Below are 17,584 nucleotides of genomic sequence, written 5' to 3' on the forward strand. Positions count from 1 at the left end.
CCAGCTCTTTGCACATGTCATTATAATACTTTACTTTGTCTTAAAAAGGGAGGAAAACAAGAAGAATTCTAAAAGTTTTTTTTAAGGCCGCTCCATAATTAATTTTCTCCTTTATTTGGCATTAAGACAACGAAATCTGAAGGTTTTGGGATCTCTAACAATATCCTGGTGGAGTTAAAAATAACAAGAAAAAAGGCCAATTTATCTGACTTTCAAGGTCTGCAATAAAAGATTTTTTCATGTATGAAGCACAATGAACATACAGAACTCATGCTTACTCAAGTAGGTATGAAATATCTTTATAGTCAGAAAAATCATGAAAATACAATGACTTTGTAAAATAATAAAGCTTTGAAAAAAAACCTTATACTTTATTTCTATACCAATTACTTTAAAATAAGCTTACAAGTTGCATAGAATCAACTCGTTGTGATGATCAAAGAAAAGTCCCATGAAGAGGTGAGTTTTAAAAATGCCAGTGTTTTCTATGAGAAAATAAACTTTTATTTTACCTATTCTAGGGTTGATGTATTTCTCTTGCTCCAAGTAATACACTAATATTTTGAGCTAAGAATTATGTAAATAGTGAGAGATGCCTGATTTTATACTCTGCTGTTATTTCATATATTGTGCTTGTTTATTGAGATTTAAGTCATATAATATCATACTAAATATTTTTATTTTTCTCATCAAGAAGCCTGCATAGGTTGTGGTTGTTAGTTGCCATTGTATATAGGTAAGACCGGCTATGAATACAAGATGAACTTCTGCTAGAATACCCCACAGCGGAATCTGGGAGAAACACTATATGTTGTAGTACAGGACATGCCTCTTACTGTTCTAGGATGCGCCATCCACATATGCTGGGAATTAGAATATCACTCCTCCTGTTACTTGACTTCTGAGACTTCCCTACGTCATGGCGTTGCTGTTCAGCTCTTCTGTTTACTCTTTCTCGAGGGAATCCTGGAATACATGTGGTACCAGTCTGTCAATTCCCTCAGTCTCCTCTTCTTTGTGGTAACTTTCTCTATTTGTGAACTTATATGCAGACATTATTTGACACATGGTGGAAGGGACCAGTTCCTGGAGAAGGACATCATGCTTGGGTCAGTGAAAAAGAAGAAGACCTTATGAAATGGATTGACATGGTGCCTGCAACAATGGGCTCAGACATAGCAATGATTGTTAGAATGGTGCAGGACCAGGCACTGTTTTGTTCTGTTATACATGAAGTTTCTCGGAGTCGGAACTGAATGGATGACACCTAATAACAACAACAATAGTATTAAAATTATCCAGAACTATTAAATATTTTAATGAATCACAGATTCTTATTCTAACTGTAATAATATTTACTTTGTTTACTCAGTCTCCTCAGTTAATATTTTCTTATTGCTTTCATCTCTTTCTCTCTCTCTGTCTGTCTCTCTCTTTCTCCGTATCTGTTATTTTCAGGAGCTGCTTTAATGAAAAATTACATAGGTGGATGAGACAAATATATTTTCTTTGGGTTGATGGATATCCCTGATTTGTACCTTGTCCCTTTTGATCTGTATGATTACTGTGGTGAGGAACTCTTGGATGTTTACATTAAGCTTGGTGATACCCAATATATTGCACATTCTCAGCTGGCTCTTTCACATCTTAGCCTATACGAAATGCACTACTTAGAATTCCATGGTCCCCAACATTAACAGTTGTATGTGCTTTGGCCTCTCCCCATTGAATCATCTAGGAATGCTCTTTCCATGCATGTAGTGAAACAATAAATAAATGGGTCACTAAATAAATACTAACTCAAGAAAGAGGGTTTAATTTCTTAAAGAAAAAAAAATGTCAAGTAGTAGAGCCTCATGGTTCTCATTGGTTCAGTAGCTCAGCAAAATCAAAGTTAATATATTTGCCAATCTCTTGTTCTTAAATTAAATTCTCAAAAAATTGAAGTTCACATAGCAAGAAAGTCCAGGAGGCAGAAGGCGATAACAAAGAAATCTCCTTGCAGCTCCTCACAGGCCTCCCCTTTTTAAGGAAGCAACGTGAATCTTGACAAATCCCTGCCAGACTTCTACAAATCATTAACAATAGTGATTTAGCTTTTTATTTTTTTAATTCTACTTTTTTTTTTATTTTTTAAAAGGGAACTGAACTTCTCAGGCAGAAATCCAGAAATCATTTATTAAAATAGGAACTTCATTGTTTACCTATTTTTATCATGTTTCCTACTACTGAATGATAGTTCTAGATATCCCCCACTGCAATTGTATCATAAACCCGATCAGACTATACCCTGCATTCACTTTGTGATGATTTTCCATTATTTGGTTTCAGCAATGTTACACATCTAAAATGAGCCAATTAGCTTGCTGTGAGTCAATTTATTAATTCATTTTTTAAATTTATTTTCTCTCACAGACATTATCCTAAGTATTCACTATTTATGAACCCCACTACAATTTCTCTTATTTTAATTTGATACCTGTCAGAGTGAAGTTTTACTCTCTGTCATCTCAGGGCTCACACCAACGAGTCAGAAAACTGACATTAAGAGGTAATATCGAGTAGCCGTTATGAGCATGGAAAATGGAGCTAGAACATTTGCCTTTGCAACTTGGTTCTAATGCTTAAGATTTCTATGAGCATGGGTAATTAATTTATCCTTCATGAGTTGAACTTGGATAATTTTTTTACCCTCTCTGAACCTCTATTTTACTGTCTAAAATGTGTAAATATTAATAGAAGCTACTTCACTGAGCTGTTGTGATGATTAATTAAAACCTGAAGAGCGACTATGACATAACATTCAATACATGTGAGCTCTTATTACCTGGTAGTGCTCATGACCATCTTAACCTTCTAATTGTTTTAACTCTTTAAAAATATTTATGCTCACATGACAATATAACATGCACTTTTTTCTTATATTTCAGTGAACTGTTTTTATTCAAATTTCATTGGCTACACAGGGGATTATATTTTGTGAATGCGAACCAGGAAAATTATTTAGACTCTTACTAGCTTCAATAAAATTCTAGAAGTTAAAAAAAAATAATAATGTACAAAATACTTGGTAAAATTTGAGTACATGCAACACCTATGTCTATTAGGCAGTGTAATTATATCGTTGCCATATAACATACCTCAATTGAATTAGAAATTCAGCATGGTGCAAACCATGAGATTATTTCATTTTGGTTCTCACAAGTAGGATCAATGAAAATATAGTGCATAATAAATACTGACCAAAGTTTAGAAAATCCAAACAAGTGAAAGAGAGGCAGCAAAATTAATCCATCACAAAATATCCTGTTTTCCAAGGAACTATACACACACACATACACAATAAAAATGAACAAGTGTTTTTAAAAGTTTTTCATATAGATAAGAAAAGATAACCCTTGAAACAAAACTAATCATTATTAAACAAGAACAACCAGTGGGGGGAGTATTCCAAACCTGCGAGCCTCTACAGTTGGCCTCAAGAAATTGATCTTAATTGGGGTAAATTCTGATCTAGGTAAAAAGAGTTGATTAAAACAAAGTGAGATGCTGAGCTGAACTTGTGGATTGCTAAATTGTCAAGTATGTTTCATTAACAGGCATATGTGAAGGTAAAGGAATTAATGAGAAAAGAGTGGAACACCAAGGTCTGGAATGGGGGCATTTGAGCAAATTCAGATAACTGACTACTTGACATCATCACAGACACTGAGACCCTTGCAAACAGCCCCGAATCTACTGTACCCATAAGAAATCTATGAAGGATAGAACACAAGGCAATGCCTTACACAACCATACACATACACAAACACAGATGCTGACACTGCAAATTTTATTCTACTAGTTAAAAAAAAAAAAAAAAAAAAAACCAGAATCATTGTAAATTCACTTTTGTACCTAGTGCTTTTCTCCACTCCCACTCAGTATACTCACTCTCTTTACCTGCTTTCATAATCCGCAACACAGTCTACCATAAAATTTACTAAATTATTATGTTTGTAAGGAGCCCTGGTTTTAAAAACAATCAACTGCCAACCTAGAGGTTGGCAGTTCAAAACCACCAGTAGCTCCATGGGAGAAAGATATGGCAGTCACCTTCCGTGGATATTTAAAGCCTTGGAACCCTATGCAGTCTCTATGAGTTGGAATCAACTTGATAGCTGTGGGTTATTATGTTCGTGATCCATCTCTCCCCTTCAAAGAAGGTAAAGATTTTTACTCTTTTGTTCATCAATGAATTTACAGCACTTAGAAGAGTGACTAGAACATTGAAGGCAATTTATAAATATATGATGTATATATTTGTGTTTGCTATTCTCTATAGAGGCACATAGACACGGTTTAAAGCTCATGGTGTAACTTATGGGAACCGTGTGGTACATCGAACTATAGAAAATATATTGCAAATTTTTTTCCATGTCCTATATAGGGCATTTATTACAACTTTGTTCCTCAAGCTATAGATCAAGGGATTCAATAAGGGGATCAGCAAGATGTAAATTATGGAAGCCACTTTATCAGTGTCAAAGGAATGACTGGACTTGGGCTGCATGTACATAAAGATTAAAGTCCCATAGAATACTACCAGCACTGTCAGGTGGGATCCACAGGTGGAGAAGGCCTTGTGCCTGCCTTCAGCTGACTTCATCCTGAGAATGGCTACAAGAATGAGAAGATAAGAAACAAGAACTATCGGAAGTGATAAAATCAAATCTAAAGCTGCTAAGATTAGAATGATCAATTCAATTTCATGTGTGTTTGAGCAGAGCAAAGATAACAAGGGGAGACTGTCACAGTAGAAATGCCTGATGACGTTGTCATGACAGAAGGATAATTTAAAAATTTTTACGGTGACCAGAAGAGAAACAATTGTGCTGTAGAGATACGGGATTGACACCAGCACCTGACACACCCTTTGTGACATGATGACTGTGTAGAGCATAGGGTGACAGATGGCCACATAACGGTCATAAGACATTGCTGTCAGAATGAAAATTTCACTAATGATGAACACAAGAAAGAAAGATAGCTGTACAGCACAAAAATAATAGGAGATTGTATTTTTATCCACAACAAAATTTATGCACATTTTCGGTCCCACAGTTGTTGAGTAACCAAGATCAGTGATAGCCAGATGTCTGAGAAAAAAGTACATGGGTGTTTGTAGCCTGGAGTCCATCTTGGTGAGGATGATGATGCCCAAGTTGCCCACCACTGAGGTCATGTAGATGATGAGGAACAGCCCAAACAATGGCGCCTGCAGCTCTGGGCGGTCTGTGATTCCCATCAGAATGAATTCATTCAGTGCTGTTAGATTGTGTTTGCCCATCTTGGTCTGTCAGGAAACCTATTCTGGATAGAGACATCAGCATTGTCAATAGCTTTTATGCAGTATCATCTGGTAGATATTTGTATACAAAGTCAATATACTAAAAGAATAAGATTAATCCAAGCTTTCCAGTATAGGTATTTGAAAGTAAACCCACCTCCAACAAATAAAGCATATATACATAGAGCAAGAGAAGGAGAGAGAAAGGGAGAGAGACAAAGAGGGAGAGAAAGAGAGTGCTAAATGATTATCAGTTGGGGAAAATTTGCTCATTAAAGAACATTTGTCAATGCCTGGGACCTTTTGGGTGTCACAACTAGGAGAAGGGTATTACTTGTATCTAATTTTTAAAGGACTGGGTTATAGCTAAATATTCTACTGTATACAGGGCGACTTCCCACAGTAGCAAATTTTCCAGCCCAAAAAGTCAATAGGGTCTGTGGAAAGCAGGCTCGCTGAAAACAAATGAAGAAGTAAACAACATATAGAAAAAGGAGATAAAGAAGATGACTGAACTTGGAGGACATGAAGAAGTAAACAACATATGAAAAAGGGCAATATGGAAGATGAGAGGACAAAAATAACCTTATCAACAGAAGACACTGGGACTTAGTAAGTTGTAAACAAGAATTAATCAACACCAACCAAACAGGCTCAAAGAGCTCCAACAAGTATAAAAGAAGGGACATTGAAACTCAACTTTGCTTGGAGTCATAACCAGAGCCAAATCAGTCATACATTGCAGACTGGGAAGCAGTGGGCTGCAGCAACTCGCCCGGGCTTACTCCCAAGTCCTATCTCAGTCATATGTTGAGGACTTGGGTCCAGAAGGTCGGGAAGCAGTGGGCTGCAGCAGCTTGCCCGGGCTTACTCTCGACCTTCCTCCTAGTCTAAAATACCTTTCTTGCTGCTCTCCTGTCTTGGTCATACGATGAGGGTGGAGACTCAGTGGGCTAGGAAGCAGTGGATTGTGGCAGCTAGCCTGAGCTTACTCTTAGTTCACTCCTGACCTGATACAGGTTGCTTCAGGCATACATTAAGAGCAAAGGGATAATAAGTCCTTGTGCTCAAGAGGCGTGATAGGGATCCACGAGAGATTCTCGGGGATCGAGACTGATTTCACATCTGAGCCATTGACGACAGCGTGGTCAAGACTTGTCCTGTACCAGAAAACAACAAGGCTCAACACTGCCCTCATTTGCCATAAACTTGCTTGCTTTCCCTCTCCTTTCCCCTGGTGAACTGAGATCTCTGGGATCTGGGGTAGCCAAGAATCTGTGTGCCTATAATACTAAAAACTAGTAAAGTCGTTGTGGAAAGGCACAAATTGTTTGGAGTAGTCGTTGCGACCCCCTCCTCAGGACAAGGCCCATGTTGAGAAACCCTGATATAGATATACATATAAATATGTGTATAGAGGGAAACCCTGGTGGCGTAGTGGCAGTGGGTTTAGTGGGATGTGTACAGATACAAGAAGCAAAAATGATAAAAGCTAAAAAGTTTAGGTGTTATGTATGAATGTTTACTAAACTTTCTGTTTGTCCTTTGAGAATTATGTAATGACATTCACAAAATTATAATATATATGTTAATTTTTTAAAAAATTAAAGCTTGAATTCCGAAAATGTGTATAAACATTCAATATTGGTTACTTCAAAGCATAGTCCTATGAAAGCCCTTTTGCCTCAGATGGTACAGACTGAAAAAACACACTTGACATCTACTGAATAGAAAACAACAGTCAAGAAATCAAATGACTTATTGCACTGGGCAAATCTGCTACAAAAGATAGATTTAATGTGTTAAAAAGCAAAGATGTCATTTTGAGGACGAAAGCACACCTGTCAAACCATAATATTTTCAATTGTCTCATATGCGTGTGAAAGCTGGACAATGAGTAAAGACCAAAGAATTGATGTCCTTGATTTATGGTTTTGGTACAGAATATTGAATATACCATGAACTGCCAGAAGAGTGAATAAACCCGTCTTGGAAGAAATACAACCAGAATGCTTCTTAGAAGCAAGGATGGTGAGGCTTCAACTTACATACTTTGGACGTGTTATCAGGAAGGACCAGTCCCCGGAGAAGGACCTCATGCTTGGTAAAGTTGAGGGCAAGGGAAAAGGAAGAAGACCCTCAATGTGATGGGTTGACACAGTGGCTGCAACAAAGGACTCAAACATACCAATGATTGTGAGGCTGTCACAGGGCCAAGCAATTTTTTTGTTCTGTTTTACATAAGGTTACCATGAGTTGAAGACAACTCAACGACAGCTGACCACCACAACAACATTTTGAGATGGACTTTTTATGTCACATGATTCTGTTGAGGTCCATCCAGGCTGTTGTGTGCACCGATAATTCAAAAACCCTGCTGAGCAGTTCTCTGACATACTTCGGGTGGGTATGAGTCAGAATTGACTCCACGACAACTGGTTTTATTTTGTTTTTTATTCATATAATTATTTATATAAAGTAAAAATATTATTTTGCCACAGAGTGATGTTTCAAAGATGCTTATGAGCATTTAGCCTCTGACATAAAGGAAGGATATTTGAAAACAAAAATAACATGAAGAAAGAAGAGAGATTCTAGTCTCAAACATTATTAAAAGTAAAATGCACAGGGAACTGAATCAGAAATCCTAATGTTTCATAGTGACTTTGCCGATGAATGATGGTGGGTCCCTGCAAATGTCACTGAAACATTCTGGATATTGGTAAGATGTAGAAATAATCGACCTTTTTACCTGCGATGAAGCCTCTGTCTTGACTCTCCCAAGTGCTTCTTCACATGGCGTGGTGAGACCAATTTAAAGATTTTTTTCTCACCTTTGGAGATTTTCCCCGAGGAGATGCCAAGCAATTTGTTGTCTCTGAAGCTTTGAAGCCTTAACAAAGCATCTGAAGGTTGTCTGTTAATTATCCAGGACATTTAGAATTCACCAGCGAGCAAGTTTTTCTTCATACAGTGTTTACACATGTCTCCTATCTATTTCACACAGTCTTACATTTTACTCTGTGTTAATTTCCTGTTTTTACCACACCGGGATCTGGATTAAAATATTGTATCTATAAAACAGAAGTATCGATATGCCTCATTCCTACAGTGGTCTCTTCAAATGGATGACGAAAGGAAGAAGTGCTTAAACACTTTTTTTATTGCATTTTTTAAAAGACTTAGAATAAAAGTAATGCTTTGTGCATCTGTGAGGGATCACTTCCTCATTTGCTGTTGTTATTGTCACTGTTATTGCTATTGTTCGGGATATTTTTTAATTGTTTTTTTTTTTTTTTGCTTTGGTTTTGACATAAGGAACAGAAATGTTACCCTTGCTTCTCATTTCATGATCAATTGTCATCATCTGTCTGTTTAGGTTTTTTGCTTATGTGTTTTATTTTCCTTTATTATATTTCAGTATTTGTATGTTTTTCCATTCTGTCCAATCCTCATTCCAAAACATCCTTCTCACCTTCAAATGTATTCCGCTGTGCTTGACATATGCTCTACCATAACAATATACCCTTGTAGTATATTTTGTGTGTAATGTTTTACTGTGAATTTATATTTATTGTACTAGAAATCATTTTGTTGCATTTGTTGTTGTAAATATTTGTAATGTATCCATTTCTGACCTTTCTTTTAAATTTTTTTTTGCTTACTTGTCCCATGTAGCGGTGTGTGTGTGTGTGTGTGTGCATATGTGTGTGTATATATATATATGTAAAATGACTATGATACAGCATTCAATATGTATAAGATATTATTTATTACCTAGTTGTGCTCATGAGGAAACTCTGGTGGCATAGTGATTAAGAGCTGAAGGTCGGCTGTTCAGGTCCACTAGGTGCTCCTTGGAAACCTTATGGGACATTTCTACTCTGTCTTACACGATCACTGTGAGTCGGAATCCCCTCGACAGCAATGGTTTAATGGGTATGTATGCATATGCATTCACTTGCCTATTCTTTAACGGAAAGGAGGCACGGTTGTGCAGTGTTCAAAACTCACTGCCAACCAAAAGGTTGTCAGTTTTTACTCCCAAGCCATTCCAGGGAGAAAGGATCTGACCATCTGCATCCATCAAGATTACAGCCTAGACAACCCTATGAGGCATTTCTACCCTGTTCTATAGGTCACTACAAGTCACAGTCTACTCAAAAGCACCTCAGAAACCAAATTTATTTAATGGCAGATTTTTTTTTTCCTCCAACAGAACATTTTCCAACTTTCTTGCTTTGGACGTGTCTTCAGGAAAGACCAGTTGCCGGAGGAGAACATCATATTTGGTGAAGCAGAGGGCCAATGAGAATGAGGAAGCCCTTCATGAGACGGATTGACACAGTGGCTGCAACAATGGACTCAAACATGCCAATGATTGTGAGGATAGCACAGGGCCAGGTAACATTTGTTTCTGTTTTCCATAAGGTCGCTGTGAGCTGCAGCCAACTCAATGTCAGATAACGACAACAGCAACCTCTTGAGATAGATTTTTTTACTTCACATTGATTCTACCGAGGTCCATCCAATCCATTGTGTACATTAATAATTTATTGCTTTTCACTGCTGAGTATTATTTCATGTATGGATTTACTACAGTTCGATTACTCATTCACCCACAGAAGGACATTTTGGGTTGTTAACCAATTTTTAGCTATTATAAAGAATATATCTGTGAACATTTGTGTAAGGGTCTTTGTATGAACATAAGTTTTTGTCTCTCTGGGATAAATGTCTAGGTATGGGTTGTTTTAATTTTGACAAAGTCCCATTTTGTGCTTCCATATATTCACATGTACCAGTAATTCTGTCGTTTTTATTATTGAATGGTATTCAGTATTTGGATATACTACGGTTTATTTATTCATTCTGAAGTAGATGAACATTTAGGTAGATTCTAGTTTTTGAGTATTACAAATAAAGTTGTTACAGACATTTGTATACATAACTTTATAAGAAAAAATGCTGTCATTTCTCCTGAGTACATATGAGAAAAATGGCTAAATAATATGGTAAAACCATGTTCAGCTTTTTAAGACCCTGATACTTAAAACAGATTATCTTTTGAAGTATTTACACAGTTTTAATTTTCCACTAGGAGCTTATGAGAGTCCCGGTTCCTCCACATACTTACCAACTATCTGATATTCTAATAGATGTGTAGAGTTATGGCATTAATGTTTTCACTTGAAATTCATCAATGATCAATGAACTGAACATTTTTATGTGCTTATTTGCCAACTGTATATGTTCCTTGGGTAGCTTATTATTTGTTTTTATGGCCATATTTATGGAACATTTCATTTCTTTCCTTCCTTTTTTTCTTTCCTGTTTTTTGAGTTTTGAGACCTCTGTATATATCATGGAAACAAACCATTTATGAGATATGTTATTTGAAAATATTATCTCCCAGAATATAACTTGTTTTTATACAACTGTCTTTTGAAGAGCAGAAGTTTTAATATTTGATGTGGTCAAACCTTTTTATAGATTTTGCTTTTGGTGTTATTCTATGAAATCCAGAAATAAATCTATAGAGTCAATGCAAGCCCACTTAAAATCTAAATGAGCTTTTTTCTTTTTTAATAAACTAATAAGCTGAAAGTAAATTCACAAAAAAATTGTTATTAACTGTTTAGTTCTATAAATGTAATGTAGGCTCTATTAGATTTTTTACATAAAAAAATCATGTCTTCTATCATTGAAAAAAGTTTCCCTTCTTCCTTTCCAATCTGGATACTTTCTATTTATTTATTTACCTTATTGTGTTGCCTAGAACATCTGCTAAAATATGAAACATATTTGGTAAGAGTGGATTTACTTGTTTTTTTTTCTGGCCTTGCTAAGAATGTAGTCAATCTCTCATACCATGTGTGATGGTAAGTGTAGATTTTTCATGGGTGCCCTCTATCAGTCTGAGGATGTTCCATTTTAATGCTAGTTTACTCAAAGTTCTATCACAATTATTAGAACTTTTAAAATATTCCTCTACATCTATTCATATGGCATTGTTTTTCATTTATAATTCATTATTATGTTTAATGTAATTGATTTTTTTTAATGTAGAACTGTCCGTGCATTCCTGGAACACACCTAATTTGGTGTGTTATTGTCTTCACATATCATAAGATTCAATTTCTTAAATTTTTCTTTAGATTTTACATATAAGTGTTCTATTATTTTCTTTTAATGTCTTTGCCTGAGTTTGATATCACTGTTAAAGCTACCCTCATATAGAAAATGCAAATATACCCTTTTCTACAGATTTGTGGAAGGTTTTGTGTAGAATAGGCTACTTCTTTTTCCCTGAACACTTAATAGAATTTCCTAATCAGCTCACTTGGACCTGAGTGAGGATGCAGAGTGCATAAACTGAAATTTCTGTGTTGATACTCTATCAGTGACTTTTTTTCTTTCCATGTGTTTTCTAGTCTCTATATACATTTGGATATATATCATACTCCTCCTTGTGTGGTGCTAAACTAAAACCTAGATTGCATCTTTCCTTTTTTTTAAACAATGTATTTAAAATTTAATTTTGCTTTTCACTATTACAAATGTTTTGTTAATGTTAAAGGAATAAAAATAAGAAATTATGCATGGAAAATTAGCAGGGAATATGGGGTAACTATATCCAGAAAAAATATAGCTGCTGTCGGATGGATCATGGCCGAAAGCAAAGAATACCAGAAATATGTTTACCTGTGTTTTATTGATTATGCGAAGACATTCGACCATGTGAATCATAATAAATTATTGATAACATTGAGAATAATGGGAATTCCAGAACACTTAATTGTACTTATGAGGAACCTGTACCTAGATCAAAAGGCAATCATTTGAACAGAACAAGGAGATACTGGGTGGTTTGAAGTCAGGAGAGGTATGCGTCAGAGTTGTATCTTTCACCATATCTACGCAATATATATGCTAAGCAAATAATCTGAGAATCTGGGCTCTATGAAGCGTGCAGAATCAGGCTTGGAAGAAGACTCATTAACAACCTGTGTTATGCAGATGACACAACCTTGCTTGCTGAAAGTGAAGAGGACTTGAAGCACTTACTGATAAAAATCAAAGGCCATAACCTCATTATCGATTACACCTCAACTTAAAAAAAAAAAAGAAAAATCCTCACAATTAGACCAATAGGCAATATCACAATAAATGGAGAAAAGATTGAAGTTGTCAAAGATTTCATTTTACTTGGATCCACATTCAACACCAGTGGAACCAGCAGTCAAGAAATCAAAAGACATGTTGCATTGAACAAATTTACTGTAAAAGGCCTCTTTAAAATGTTGAAAAGCAGAGATGTTACTTTGAAGACCAAGATGCCCCTGACCCAAGTCATGGTGTTTTCAACTGCCTCATATGCATGTGAAAGCTGGATGATGAATAAGGAAGACCAAAGAATTGATGGCTTTGAATTGTGGTGTTGTCAAAGAGTATTGAATATACCATGGACTGCCAAAAGAATGAACAAATTTTTCTTTGAAGAATACAACCACAATGCTCCTCAGAAGCAAGAAGGACGAGATTACATCTCATATACTTTGGACCTGTTATCAGGACAGGTCAGCTCTGGGAAAAAGATGTCATAGGTAGTAAAGTAGAGGGTCAGCAAGAAAGAGGAAGACCCTCAAAGAGCTGAATTAACAACAGTGGCTGCAACGATGGGCTCAAGCATAACAACTATTGTGATGATGGCACAGGACCTAGCAGTGCTTCCTTCTGTTGTAGATAGGGTTGCTATGAGTCAAAACTAATTCGAGAGCACCTAACAACAATAACATGTGAAGAAACCATGGCAAATATATAAAATACTACAAATCACACCTTACTCGCTAGAAACACAGCATAGTTAGTTCAAACCATGGGATTATCTTCTTTTGCTTCTTCCAGGTAGAATAATCAAAACTAGAAATTCAAACAATAGATCACTCAAAATATAGTGCACACTCATGTTACCCAAATATGAGAAAATCTGCTAAAAAAAACGCAAGGCAAATTTCCTAAGTCATCATAACATAGGCCTCTTGTGCAAGGATACATTTAACGGTTAGACAATGTCTTCTAAATAAGAGTAACTACTGATTTCTAGAGAGATAAGGATAAAAATCTATGAGACAAAGCGCGCAATTAAGAAGCAATATCAACTGGGAGAGAAAAAATGAAAAAAACTGGAAACTTCTGTGGCTGACTTCAATAAATTTATCTTAACTGGTATATCTAATGATACAGACAAATTGGGCTGATTTAGAAAAAAACAGATACTGAGCTGGTCTTGTCAAATATAATAACTATATTTTGTTACTGTTTACATTACTATTATAATAAAATAATAACAAACAGGCTCTAACGGCTCGTATATGAAAGTAAAGGCACTGATGATGAAAGAGACGAATTTCGAGATTTAGAAAGTGGACATTTGAGCAAATGCAGGAGACTGAGCACTTCAAACCATCCTGCTACACTGAGCCTTCTTCCAATCAGAATTAGCCACTCCCAGGCAGAGAACGAGCACAAAATAGAAGGTTCGCGGACATGAACACATGCACATGCACACACACATACTTACATGGGCATACATACATTCGCACACACATATACACAAGTGTGCACACACATACACACATACACACACAGAAACACAAGCACACACATACATGTATACATGCACATATACATACCTACACATATACTTTCTACAACTTTTTTTTCTACCAAATGGGTGAAACAACAGAAACTTGGAATTCTTCCTGTAGCTACTACTATTTCTCTGTCCCACTGAGTGTATATATTTACTCTTGTTTCTTGTTTTTTTAAAAATCACCATCTAACACCTTCCAATATCCTATACAATTTCTTAATTATTATGCTTATAATGCATCTTTCCTGCTTAAGGAAGACAACATTTTTTACTGCTTTATTTATTAATCTATTTACAGCTCTTAGTTCAGTGTGTGATAGAAGGCAATATGGAAATATATGTTGAACTTATCTGTTCTTTTGTGCTTGCTATCCCTTGTGTAGGCACACAAAAAACAGTTTAAAGCCTACAATGTAATTTATATGAATCACATGGTATAGTGAACTTTGAGTAAATATATTGCATAATTGTTCCAAAGTCCTATGTAAGGCATATTTTACGTCTTTATTCCTCAAACTATAGATCAAAGGATTCAACATGGGGATAACCAGGGTGTAAAATATGGAAGCCAATTTATCAGTGTCAAAGAAGGAACTGGAATTGGGCTACATGTACATAAAGCTTAAAGTCCCATAGAACACTACCACCACAGTCAGATGGGATCCACAGGTGGAGAAGGCCTTGCGCATGCCCTCAGCTGACTTCATCTTGAGAATGGCTGCAAGAATGAGTAGGTAAGAAACAAGAACTATTGGGAAGGATGAAATTAAATCAAAAGCTGCTAAGATGAGAATAATCAACTTGATTTCAAGTGTGTTTGAGCAGAGCAAAGATAATAAGGGGAGAGTGTCACAGTAGAAATGCCTGATGACATTGTAGCCACAAAAGGATAAATTAAAAATCTTTATGGTGAGGAGAAGAGAAACAAATGTGCTGTAGAGATAGGGAATCGCCACCAGCACCCAACAAGTCCTTTGTGACATGATGACTGTGTAGAGCAGAGGGTTACAGATGGCCACGTAACGGTCATAAGACATTGCTGACAGAATAAATAGTTCACTATTTATGAACAGAATAAAAATAGCTAGCTGTAGAGCACAAAAGTAATAGGAGATTATATTTTCATGAACAAAAAAATTTACCAACATTTTGGGTCCCACAGTTGTTGAGTAACCAAGATCAGTAAGAGCCAGGTATCTGAGAAAAAAGTACATGGGAGTTTGTAGCCTGGAGTCTGTCTTGGTGAGAATGATGATGCCCAAGTTACCCACCACTGAGATCATGTAGATGATGAGGAACAGCCCGAACAATGGAGCCTGCAGCTCTGGGCGGTCTGTGATTCCCGTCAGAATGAATTCATTCAGCACTGTTAGATTGTGTTTGCCCATCTAGGTCTATCAGGAAACCAATTCTGGATAGAGACATCAGCATATTCAGTAGCTTTAATGTAGCATCATCCAGTGGATTTTTAGTACACAAATCCAGTATAAATAATATAAATCCAATCTTTCCTTATCAGGATATTTGAATATATACCCAATTACTGCAAATTTTACCCACACAAACACACATTATAAATTAATGGATAGATTGATAGATGAAACAAAAATGGATAAACTGTTAAACTTTTGGGTGTTAGATACATGGATATTTATTGCAGTTTGCTTAAAACTTTTGTCTTTTTCATGTGCCTAAAAAAATATGTGAAAACATTTGAACTCTTTACTTGAAAACATTGTGTTGTGCAAACTCATGATTACAGTTGGCTCGGGAACAGTCAACATAGTAGATGAGGTTTAGATAGATATGTAATTCATCACAATGGAGATTATTTGTCTTCATAGATGGCAACATTCCTTTATATGTTTTCACCTCTGGTATACCTCCATTTGTAAGATATACGAAGTGGTATTTTGGGCAAGTAATGTAAGTTATATGAACCTGTTTATCCCCGCCTCAAAAATCATATTCTAACACTTTCTTGAAGGATTGTTATGAAGGATACATGAGAATTAAATGCTTCAATGTTTCTTTGTTACCAGAAAATAACCCTAAAAGTGTGTATTTAGAATAGTTTATCTGTCCACCCACCCAGCCACCCACCCACCCAGCCACCCACCCACCCATCCATCCATCCATCCATCCATCCATCCATCCATCCATCCATCCGTCTGTATATCTATCATATATTTGTCTCTCATCATCATCTTTTTTTTTGGATGTTGACGGTAATTACTCGAAATGATTTTTTTTGTTGTTAATTGTTTTGATCTTTAATATATTTATAGGTAAATTCTCCTGGACTGTAACTTAAGTTCTCTGTCACCATTTTCATGATGAATAAGTTCATTATGGTTCTATCCTTGTAACTGACCCCAGCCCCACATTTCCATAACCTCTGTTCTATGACTGAAGTGTCTAAAAATGCCAGTCTTTAGATGACTTTTTTTGTTAGCCTACTTAAAATAATTTCTCCTCTGATTAAGCATTTGTATTATAACTGATACATTCAAAGATTTTTGTAACACATCAGATATATGGAATTTTTCTCATGGAGAAACCTAGGATACATGAGGAAATCTGAACAAATAGTGAAACATTGATGTCATGAACTCTGCCTTGTAAAAAAATATTGTCTACTTTTTATGAAAAAAAGTTAAAAAATCACCATATGACACAATAGCACAGGAGAAAAAGAATATATACTGATGATGACATATACGTGAATTACTGGAAGTTATTTAAAATCTGTCTTAACATGAAGCAACTTCCATTTAACATTGGAACTTCTATGTGCCATGAAAGATCACAGATCGATTTAATTATAATCTCAAAAAAAATGTATCTCAATATATCTCAGATGTTTTAAAATACAAGAATAGCCCTTCAGGTTAAGATAACAGAATTTTTGGTTTAAAATTTTGTGATGATCACTTCTTCCTAACTATGTATGTGTGTCTATCTACCTATCTATCTATTTATCTACCTATCATCTATCTATCTAACTTGCATATATCTATTCCTGAACACTATAAGCAGAGCAGTCTCTGAGCAAACTATTAGCAAACAAATGCAGACATTAAAATTCATAGCATTAAATTATAAAAGTGAATACCTGAAGTCCACATTTATCTCATATAAAACTTACCAGGGACAATGATGGAAAGCAGACAGAACTGAATCAAAATTCTTAATATTTTGCTGTGGCTTTGCCGTTGATTAAAATGGAGCCTTACAAAATATCACCAAAATGTTCTAGATATTAGTAAAGCATGGCAGTGCATAGTAAAGTTTGCCTTTTACCTGTAAGGAATCTGTTTTGGCACCTGTGCTCTTCTTAATACGGCATAGGGGAAACAATTTATAGCTTTCTCTCAGCGCTTGAGGCTCTCCCTGAGGAGATATCAAGCAATGTGTTAATTATGTCTGAAGCCCTTGAAAACTTAAGAAAACATCTAGGGTGTCTGTTAATTTTCTAAACTATTTCTATTCACCAGGGAGTAGGTTTCTTTTGGATACATTTATTAATTTAACTCAGTTAACTTTTATATTGTCCCATGCAGGGACCTGGATTAAAAAAAAATTAACTTTACGACAGG

The 17,584-nt window shown here is 35.7% G+C and overlaps 2 protein-coding genes across 2 annotated transcripts; both read right to left on the bottom strand.

Annotated features, from left to right (window-relative positions):
• Positions 1–4,316: 4,316 nt before the first annotated feature.
• On the bottom strand, positions 4,317–6,070 carry LOC135231665 (olfactory receptor 8K3-like). Its single transcript, XM_064288089.1, has one exon. The coding sequence runs from the start codon at positions 5,327–5,329 to the stop codon at positions 4,361–4,363; it is 969 nt and encodes a 322-aa protein (XP_064144159.1). The 5' UTR covers positions 5,330–6,070; the 3' UTR covers positions 4,317–4,360.
• Positions 6,071–14,590: 8,520 nt separating this feature from the next.
• On the bottom strand, positions 14,591–15,373 carry LOC111748948 (olfactory receptor 8K3-like). Its single transcript, XM_064289353.1, has one exon. The coding sequence runs from the start codon at positions 15,371–15,373 to the stop codon at positions 14,591–14,593; it is 783 nt and encodes a 260-aa protein (XP_064145423.1).
• Positions 15,374–17,584: the final 2,211 nt, after the last annotated feature.

Source organism: Loxodonta africana, chromosome 7, assembly GCF_030014295.1.
Source record: "Loxodonta africana isolate mLoxAfr1 chromosome 7, mLoxAfr1.hap2, whole genome shotgun sequence".
NCBI lineage: Eukaryota > Metazoa > Chordata > Mammalia > Proboscidea > Elephantidae > Loxodonta > Loxodonta africana.